The 10,828-nt window shown below is 37.1% G+C and overlaps 1 protein-coding gene across 1 annotated transcript; it reads left to right on the forward strand.

Annotated features, from left to right (window-relative positions):
• The first annotated feature begins 3,234 nt into the window (after nucleotides 1-3,234).
• On the forward strand, nucleotides 3,235-5,574 carry LOC110900413. Its single transcript, XM_022147304.1, has 2 exons — nucleotides 3,235-3,389; nucleotides 5,307-5,574. Exons 1-2 carry the CDS (start codon nucleotides 3,235-3,237, stop codon nucleotides 5,572-5,574), a joined length of 423 nt encoding a protein of 140 aa, XP_022002996.1.
• Nucleotides 5,575-10,828: the final 5,254 nt, after the last annotated feature.

The following is a 10,828-nucleotide window of genomic DNA, read 5'->3' on the forward strand; positions in this document are numbered from 1 at the left end:
TGCCCTGGTGATGGCAGGCATGAGTTTGTTGTGGCGTGATATTAGGCGGTACCCTTCGTTTCAAACGGATGATGCAGGTATGTTTAATTACCTTTTGTCACATTTTCCTTAGATTTTAAAAATGATGTACACATAATCCACAGGGGAATGGAGTATGTTTGATTTTGTTAATCCTCCGCGACACCTTACGTTGAGGCCTGCTGACCGCGTGCTAGATGAAGGGGAACTGGATGTATTAGGGATGCACCTTGAGCAGTTTATTTTACCCGCTATACCAGCGGACCCTGCTATATACATTTCCCCCCTGCCAGCTGTTCCAAACACCGGTGTTCCTGCGTTGGAGAAAAGGTCCACCCGGATAAAGCTTACTGGAAAGAAACATACGGCGACCAATGTAGCTGCTTCTTCCATTGAGGAGACCGCGTCTCCTGGGGGAGATATTTCTGTGACCGCCGTTATGACGAGCCCTCCGAGTACTCCGATTACTCCCAACTCCCCAGTCGGCCGACTAGAGACCGCCTAGCGACTTTTACAACAATGGTTGTAGAGATAGAAAAAAGTTGTAAATGTTACATATTTTTTAAATGTGTTGAGCACCTAGGAAATATGTTGGTAGAAATAAAATATTTATTTAATTAAGATTATGAGGGTAACTAACTAATACTTATTCTGAGTGGCTTGAGTAAAGAAACTTTTGGTTCATAGCATTATAATTACAATTTGGTGGGTAATTTTAAGGTTTGGTAACGATACGTTGTTTGATAGAGGGGGAGGGGGAGGGGGTGGGGGGCACTGGCTTCTATTTTTCCTTAGGAGCGAATTTAAAAGAGTAGAAGATGAATTATAAACTTGGTACATATGATAAGATTTTTTTTATTTGACTTTTTTCAATAAGGTCACCAGCATTTTAGTTTTATAAAATTTAGAGGTGTAAGTAGATTTTATTTTTATAAAACTGATCTATATAAAAAATTAGAAATTAATTTCTGTCTTAGTTTATAAACATTGTTCGCATTAATAGAAAAATTAATTTAGTTAGTGGTTGGATGAAAATTTATAAAAGTTATTTGACAAAGCTATTATTTTTTTCATATAAAAATTGCATGTATATTCTTTTTTGTTATATATGTAACAAAATTAATTAAATAAAAGAAATTTAAAAGAGTTTGAGTAAATTGCCAAAATCGTCCATGTTGTTTTATATTTGCCAAAATTAGTTTACTTTTTCTGTTAAGTTGAGGATATTTGGATGAAACTGACAAATATAAAACAACATGGACGATTTTGGCAATTTAATCAAACTCTTTTAAATTTCTTTTATTTAATTAATTTTGTTACATATATAACAAAAAAGAATATACATGCAATTTTTATATGAAAAAAATAATAGCTTTGTCAAATAACTTTTATAAATTTTCATCCAACCACTAACTAAATTAATTTTTCTATTAAGGCGAAGAATGTTTGTAAACTAAGACAGAAATTAATTTCTAATTTTTTATATAGATCAGTTTTCTAAAAATAAAATCTACTTACACCTCTAAATTTTATAAAACTAAAATGCTGGTGACTTTATTGAAAAGGTCAAATAAAAAAAGTCTTATCATATGTACCAAGTTTATAATTCATCTTCTAGTCTTTTAAATTCGCTCCTAAGGAAAAACAGAAGCCAGTGCCCCCCACCCCCTCCCCCTCTATCAAACAACGTATCGTTACCAAACCTTAAAATTACCCACCAAATTGTAATTATAATGCTATGAACCAAAAGTTTCTTTACTCAAGCCACTCAGAATAAGTATTAGTTAGTTACCCTCATAATCTTAATTAAATAAATATTTTATTTCTACCAACATATTTCCTAGGTGCTCAACACATTTAAAAAATATGTAACATTTACAACTTTTTTCTATCTCTACAACCGTTGTTGTAGAAGTCGATAGGCGGTCTCTAGTCGGCCGACTGGGGAGTTGGGAGTAATCGGAGTACTTGGAGAGTACTCGGGGAGTACGCGGACATGGTAACTATAAAGAAAATTAATTGTTATATATTATACATATGTTAAAATAAGCATAATTCATGTCAAATGAGTATAATTTAAAATAAAACATGTTTAAAGTTCAAATATTCTGAATACAAGTCCGAGTAATCCGAGTACAAGGCCGAGTAGGCCGATTTTGACCGATTTTGACTAATTAAAAGTCAACAAACCACGTTGACCGCCTAGACCGACTAGGCCGACTCTTTCCGACTACGTCCGACTAGGCGCCGACTAGGCCGACTAGGCGCCGAGTTTGACCGAGGCCGACTAATTGAGTTTGCTTAGGAGGAAGTCGCCTCAGAGGGGTTCCGAGGACCGAGTACTCGCCGAGTACTCGGCCTTGGAATCCGACTTTTACAACACTGTCTACAACTGATAAATACTAAAAGTTTTAATCGAGTATTATGTGTTGCACACCAATGACGTTTTTTCTTTATAAAACTGATTTATATAAAGAAGCTGTAAATTAATTTTTGTCTTAATTTATAAAATTTAAAACATCCTTCACCTTAACAGAAAAAATAAACTTAGTTAGTGATTTGGATGAAAATTTATAAAAATTATGTGACAAAACTATTAATTTTTTTTTCTAAAAACTTTATGTATATTCTTTTTTATTATATATGTAACAAAAATAATTAAATAAAAGAAATTAAAAAGGGTTTGAGTAAAATGCCAAAATTGTCCCTTTGGTTTTATATTTGGCAGTTTCATCCAAATATCCTTAAGTTAACAAAAAAAAAATAAACTAAGTTAGTGGTTTGGATGAAATGGCAAAAAGTTACAAACCTTGGGGGCAATTTGGTACAAAAGTGTCATTTTGGACGAAAATGGCAAACATGTCCAAACCTCAGGGACGATTTTGGCAATTAACTCTTCAATATATAACTAGTAAATTCCAATATTTCTTAACAACAAATTTCTTTTAAATCCTTGTTGTCTTGTCTGTGGGATTTAAACCGTCTATTTAGTATGCGGTAATGGAATAGACGAGTGAATGGAATGGACGAGAGAATGCAATGGACCATTACCATTCCATGTCTTGTTTGGTTATCATAAAGGAATGGAATGGATTAGTACCATGTATTGTCTGGCAGGCAAAAAAAGACGAAGAAATAAAATTGGCGGTGAGTGGGGTGGTGGGTGGTGGCAGCGACGGTGGGTGGCGGCAGTGAGTGGCGTTGGTGTCGGTAGCGATGGGTGGCGGTGACGGGTGGGTGTCGGCATCGATGGTGGTTGGTGGCGGTGGTGGCGACCGTGGTGGTTGGTGGCAGTGGTGGCGACGAGTTGCGGGTGGAGGTGGCGGGCGGGTGCCGGCGGTGGGCGTCGGTGGTGGGTGGTGGCGACAATGGTGGGTTGTGGCGCTTTAATAAAGAATGCAAGAGGGGATGGAATGAAAAAAAACAAGGGAATGATAGAATGATTTTGAGGGAATGAAATGCTTTATTTAATGGGTGATTCCATTCCATTGAGCAACCAAACACGTTTTACTTCATTCTCTCGTAATGGTCCATTCCATTTTTTCTTTCATTCCTGCATATCAAATTACCCCATCCTTCTAAATTCATATGTTTAAAGGATTTGCCTTTATCAATGAACCACCACACCCATTGTTAGTAAATTCAAATATCTGTCTCGTGATAAATTGGCATTTTAAAAAAGAGAGTTTTAAGTACAGTAATACATCAATATATCAGTAGATGTATATCAATGACATATGCCATTAATATGTTCATTGATGAATTTCTGTATATGTTGTTAATATATTCAAGAGTAAACTGCAATTTTACCCCCTGGGGTTTAGGGTGATTGGCACCCTTACCCCCCTAACGAAATAATTGCAATTTTACTCCCCAACGTTTGCTGTTATGTCGCAACCTTACCCCCCGGCTTCAAATTTATTGACTAATCTGTTGACTTGGGGGTTAAATGATTGTTTTACCCTTTTATTTTACCCCCCAATATTCACTGTTATGTCGCAAGTTTACCCCCTGACATCAAATATATTGACTGATCTGTTGACTTGGGGTAAATGACTAAAATGCCCTTTCTTATTACCCCCTATACTTTGTGTTACGAAGCAATATTACACCCTGCAACTTCCAAAACCTTTCCCGCCACCACCCATATTCGATTCCACCACCCATATAAACCCCCTGGCATCAAATATGTTGACTGATCTGTTGACTTGGGATAACTCACATATTGATTCAATTCAAATTCATTTAAAAGTTGTAACAGAATTCTTACTTTGAACCAAACATGAATTGATTGGAGTTTTGTGTGTATATACCCTCAAGGCCTCAACCATGAAGAACCGTCAGCCACAGCTTAAAACCATTGCTAAAGGCCTTCTGTAATGGTTTTGTCCAGGCAATTGGAATTCGAATGAATTAGAATCTATATCAGAAGAATTTGGGTGACAACATTAACTTGTGTGTTTGGCTAGTCTGCATCAGAAGCACTAGTTCGTTTTACAGTATTTGGCATGTTACTCAAAACTGTTCAGTCACTTTAATCTCATATTACACACAATTCTAGTATTTGGCTACTCTGTATGAGAAGCACTACTCTGTATCAGAAGCACTATTTGGTTTGCATTTACCAGAGTAAGCAAACACACATGTTCAAGAACAAACACACAATTCCAGTAACCTGTAATGCAACTTAACAGCAGCAACTTAACAGACACATTAACAGACACATTAACCCACTAATCATAGATGCAAATATAACCTGTACAAGCTTTTAACAATCAATCTTAGATGCAAATATAACCCACATTAACAGTCAATCTTGATATAACCAAATATAACCTGTACAATCATAGATGCAAATGTACAATCATAGATGCAAATATAATCCACATTAACAGTCAATCTTGATATAACCATTTAACTTTTCAAACTTTTCAAGCATATCTGTTCTATGATCAAACATAACCTGTACAATCAATTATACCTGATCAAGCATGCCAAAAGATCCTAATATATAATTAGAGTTCAACTACACTACATATTAACCCAAAAGATCCTAGAAGATTAGAGTTTAAGTAAACTACACAACCATTTCCTGCTGAGGGGGAAACTGGAAATGCAGGAAAGGGCGGCCTCGCATCTTGACAACCAGTGAGACCACAATCAATCGTAGTGAAACATGAATCCTCATGTCCACTACAAACACATAAACATCTATTACTAGTTCTGACCTGATTTTACCCCACAATCAAAATACTTGTTTTGATTTTACCTGAAAACTGCGAGAAAAGGGAGGATCGCTGGACCACAGCTGGAACGACGGTGGCCGGTGGTGTGGTCGTCGGCCCTGGCTCTGCCGGTGGAGGTAGATGCATCATTGCATTCTGTTCGCTCATTCTCTGCTCGTGTGGTGAAGAAGAAGAAGTGGTGAAGAAGACAGAGTGGAGGTCGCCGGTGGGTGATGAAGAAGCCGGAATGGAGGTCGCAGGTGGGGGGGGGGGGGAAGTGAAGAAGACGGAAGTGAAGAAGAGGGAATGGAGGAGTGGAGGTGAAACTTAGGGGGTAAGGTTGAGATATAATGTTGAGTTAAGGGGTTATTATAATATATAAGGTACTATTAACTTGAAATTACATATTTACCCTTTGACCCTCCCATGGTTTTGTTGACCGGTCAACGAATTTGAAGTCGGGGGGTAAGGTTGCGACATAACAGCAAACGTTGGGGGGTAAAATTGCAATTCTTTCGTTAGGGGAGGGGGTAAGGGTGCCAATCACCCTAAACCCCATGGGGTAAAATTGTAGTTTACTCTATATTCAAACAGATCGCTTTTTAACTATGTGACAATCGAAAATATTATTATTCGGTATTTTATTATATTATTGTAAGTGGCATTTTCAAACAGATCGCTCTTTAAATTGTGACAATCGAAGAAGATATTATTATTCGGTATTTCATTACATTTTAGTGTTAAGCAATTTAAATCTTTTAATCACTCGTATAAGATTAACAAGAAAACCTAATATGAAATAGAAAAGTGTACAATTAACAAAAAAGAAAACCTACTATAATTATCCCAATCATCTTTAAAATTTATGTTGGGTCATATCGTCTAAAATTGTGATACGTACCACACGGGCGACCACACAAACTAGACAAGTACCCACCCTATTCAGCCTTACATATGGGACGGAAGCAGTGATCCCAGTAAAGATTGGATCCCCAACCGCACGAATGAGGCTGAGAGTAGAAGAAAATGAAAAAGACTTAAGAACAAACAACATGCTTGAAGAAATAAGGGAAATTGCCGCGATAAGAAAGCCCGAGTATAAAAGACAACTTGAAAAATACTACAACTCCTGAATGAAGAAGCTTAACGTGGTACCTAGAGACTTGGTCCTCAGGGACAATGAAGTCAGTCTGCAAGAAAACGATGGAAAACTGGGACCCAAATGGGAAGGACCTTACAAGGTCACTCGGGCTAATGGTAAAGGAGCATGCAAGCTTGAAACCTTGGAAGGGAAAGAAATACCCAGGACCTAGAACTTGATGTAACTACGCAAGTACTATGCCTAGGTAGGCCAAAGAACGGGAGGACAAGCCAAGAAAAATAGGGGGACATAAAGAAAAAGAAATGCTTGAAAATTGATAAGGGGAAGATACCTCCCTTTTTAATAATTTCCAGGGAATGTTAACTCCCATTTTGTGTAGAACTTTTGAACAAGTTTGTACTAGACTGATCCCTAATGAAATGGCAATAGATGTGAATGGCAATAGATGTGTAATTTTCATACCATCTCACCATTGAAACATGTGGCCATATGAAACAACATATTAACCATATAGAAAATGGGGAAGGACCATGGTAGACATGCCTACTGGACCAACCCCACGACAACGTGTACACTAGCGTAGTGACTACGCAAAAGCCCGACTGTGAGGCAAAGACGAAGTCGACTGTGTCCAAATAACAAAAAAGAAGCTTTTTGTTTAACAAGTTTACAATTTACCGGAAGTTTACAAACTAACCTTTACATCCAATAAGTTTACAACTTAAATAACAGTTACAAACTGACTCCTTTGAGTTTGCAACTTAATAGCGTTGAGAAAACAACATAAACTACATTTATTGAAGCCAATAATCGGAAGAATTCTTACAACTTAACAAAAGTTACAAGCAAACAAATGTAAAAGCAAGATTACAATGCCAAAAACCAGCTAAGCAGCTCTCCAAGTCCCATAGTCGGACAAACCTTGCACGAAGGAATTAGTGATACATGCACGAAAAGAAAAAGAACAAACGACAATGCAACAAAGAAAAGACATGAAAACATAAACATAAATAGCAAAATAGATGGCATCGAAGGCCAGTCAAAACAAGGACCCAAGACCCTCAAAAGTCAAAGTACTGGAGATCCCAACACAAAGGCCTCCATGCCAGAAGTTATATTGTATGAGTTACAACCATATTGAACTACTATGGCACGTTAATATTGTTCAAAAGACGACAACCATCAAAAACTTCATGAAGAGGGGGTCTGGTCAGAGGATCCTGGGACAGGGAGAGACAATAAAGCTTCAAGGGATGGACCTGAGAAAAATGGTCTTGATAATGTTTGAACAGGGACATCTTGAAAGACAATAGAGGATATCGAACTCCACAAAATGTAAACGACGGAGTGTAGATAACTATGCGATCAGGGGTGCATGCTGCGGAATCATTGGGACCCGGCAAACAGAGAAGCAACTCTGGCGGGATCCAATAGTATTTGATAAAGGATTGCAGTTCCGCTAGGGTTACAACAGAAGGGATTAGAGATCGATCCTTACGACTCATAGCAAAAATCGGGATAGTTATGAACCAAGATTTGCAGAGAAAGAGAAGGTAAAAATGAAAAGATGTAAGGTGTAGGAAATATAAGGGAATGGGACGGTAACTGTCTTATCAAAATTTGAATGCGAGTCCCTGGATCCTTTCCACGTGTAAAATGAGTAACTCCTCAACCGTCTGATCGCACATCTGACACGGAGCATCATGAGGAAAGAGAATAGCACCGCATAGCGGTTATTCACCTCAAAGGCACCACAAGATCTCTGAGAGATGGGACTAAGACCAGGCCCACTCAAAAATAAATGGGCTAGGACTAAGGATGACTTGACGACAAGGGTCACCCAGTGGGCTCCCTCGTCTGGGCTTATTGTTTCTCACTAAGATACAGGACTCGAGCCCAACATAATTTCTCCCCCACAACAATCCATCAAAGAAAAAACTTAGTCAAAGATGCTAATCTTCCCGCCCATGTCCAACGTCCCTTAATCTTTGTTCAGGCAGAAGGATGAATGGTGTGACTTCTCATTGGCATCTAATGCCACAAATGGCGTCGGGGACAAAAGAGATTAAACGACATAACAGACAACTGACTTGCTTAAGGAGAAGCATGCATTAATGAGAAAGATCACACAGTATCCTGAAAAGGGAATAACTCCATGTGCTGCGACTAAACATTCTTGTTGTCCGGCGGACTCTTCACCAACTCTTGCAGAACAGGGACCACCTCGAGTAGGGGGCCTTGTTTATATTAGCAAGGGCGATGATCATGCGAAGGTAAGTGGGAGAAAAGATTCTATGGACTATGAAGAAATAACTCTTCACATTCCATTCCGAGATGATAAATACATTCCGATCTATTCATTATCGTCAAAAATTCATACCTAGGAACGAGACTTATTCTCACGCCGGAACTTGATCACGGACCCCCCCCCCCCCCCGGGCCCTCCATGACGAGGCTAACAATGTTCTTTTTTGTAGGACAGTTCTGATATGAAGAGAACGAAAATGGATCTCCGGCAGCAGATTCGTCATCTGTTAGTGTAGGATTCGACAACGTTGCCATTTTTCTTATCATGTAGCACTACTTCCTTAAAGTTAGGCCCATGCATTTTCCATTTGAAGTATTTAAAATTTGTAACCCTCTTCTTTCTAGCTTCTTACTTTTTGCTTTTGGCCATCGAAGACGACCGGACCACATCAAAATGATTCTTACGTTGGGGTCGGGTAATGAAATACACACGCGACTAGAATAACTGCAACATGTATTACAAGATCATCCCAAACGTCTGAGTTTCAAGGATTCTCAGCTTTGACCCGAACATCTGAGTTTCAAGGATTCTCAGCTTTGACACTGTTACAACCCCATACCATAATAGTCAGTAAAATTTATGATTTCACAACCATTAAATTGTTATGATGTTATTTTTCCTCATCTACGTTGTGCTTTATATTTGGGTATTTAACTTTACCAATTAAATTAAATTTCCATTAAAACCCAACTTTATAATAAATTTATTCATATTTTACAGGTACAATGGTCAATGGCCATTAATTTATTGCAAAAACATTATGGAGGAAAGCAACTTATCAGAGTAAACTCTACAATGGTACAATGTCCCCTAATTTGTTATGCCCTTAGAGAGCCATGTAAGTAAGACCATCATTTGCCAGAAAAATATTTAAGTTTATTAAAAATGACTGAGAACCTATCATCTTTTTAACAAAAACCAAACAAGAAAAAGATTTTACATGTTTCAAGCAGATTTTATAAATATCTAAAGATATAAAATGTCACCATTCATGCTCTACCCTTTTGATGAGCTGACAGCGTAGCGTTGTACAACATCACTCGCATGATCGGTTTTGTTCTCTACCCGTTGTCTTTTGTTTGGTTCAACGTCATCAAAAAAATACCACATATTCGTATTAAGCTCTCTACCCGTTGTCTTTTATACGGGCCAAGAAATTGGTTTTCTAATATGTTTAAACTTCATGTATTAAATATTGATAGGTACGCAAAAATTAAGCACACCATCTTCAGTTCCAGTGAAAACCCACCTCTCGAAGACCCATTATGAGAAAATCCGGTTGGAATCGAATTCAAACTTGAGACCTATAACCTCAAACTTAAATCTTCACTTTCCTTCCAAAGATATAGCTCATTGCCAAGTAAGGTGACTATGTAACATAAAATTTAAACAATATATAACTCATACATTAATATATAAATATTTTTTTACATGTGTCCTATAAAATTATTTTTCCAAAGAAACATCAAGACACCTTTGAATACTACACGCCTCATTAGCAACACTGCAGTCTCTGAAAATATACGTTGTAGATTCCACCCTTTTCGCGCACAATGGGCAAAGAATATTTTGTATCTTGAATTGAGATTCAAACAAGTTGGAAGACGATTCAACGGCAACCTCCAAATATGAATATTTATTATGCAAATTACTTTTTAAGTCCCTGTGTTTTAGTGTTTTTAACCACTTGAGTTCAAAATTAAAAAATTTTAACACCCCAAATACCAAAATTCTCATTTTGTAACTTTTTGATTCCAAAATCCTAAAACCGTATGAAATATTTTGTTAACTATTATCAAATAACCAAATTATCCTTGCTATTAAAAAAAGAAAAAAAAAAACTAATATACTCTAACTCATCCCCCTCCTCTATTTCTCTCTTTCTAATCACTCCTCTATATATTTGTTTTCTCTCTCTCTTACTCATCATCTCTTATATATATGGAGAAGGTTTATTTGAGAAGAAAATTAAAAAAAAGAAGAAATTTTTAACTCTTTAATTAATTAGGCAACTAATCATTGTTTATCCTACATATAATCTACAAAACTTACACATATCAAAATTTTCCTACATATACCCTACATATTGTAGAATTTTATCCTACACAGTCGAAATTTATCCTACACACCTCGAAATATATCCTACACAACTCGTAATTTATCCTACACAACTAG

The sequence above is a fragment of the Helianthus annuus genome, chromosome 13 (assembly GCF_002127325.2).
Source record: "Helianthus annuus cultivar XRQ/B chromosome 13, HanXRQr2.0-SUNRISE, whole genome shotgun sequence".
Taxonomy (NCBI): Eukaryota; Viridiplantae; Streptophyta; class Magnoliopsida; order Asterales; family Asteraceae; genus Helianthus; species Helianthus annuus.

Bases quoted from the DNA above. Each gene is read 5' to 3' on its own strand.
- LOC110900413 (XM_022147304.1), top strand. From the start codon at position 3,235: ATGGGTGGCGGTGACGGGTGGGTGTCGGCATCGATGGTGGTTGGTGGC. The intron at 3,390-5,306 runs GTGGGTTGTGGC...CTGCGAGAAAAG, and splicing joins GGTGGGTGGTGGCGACAATG to GGAGGATCGCTGGACCACAG.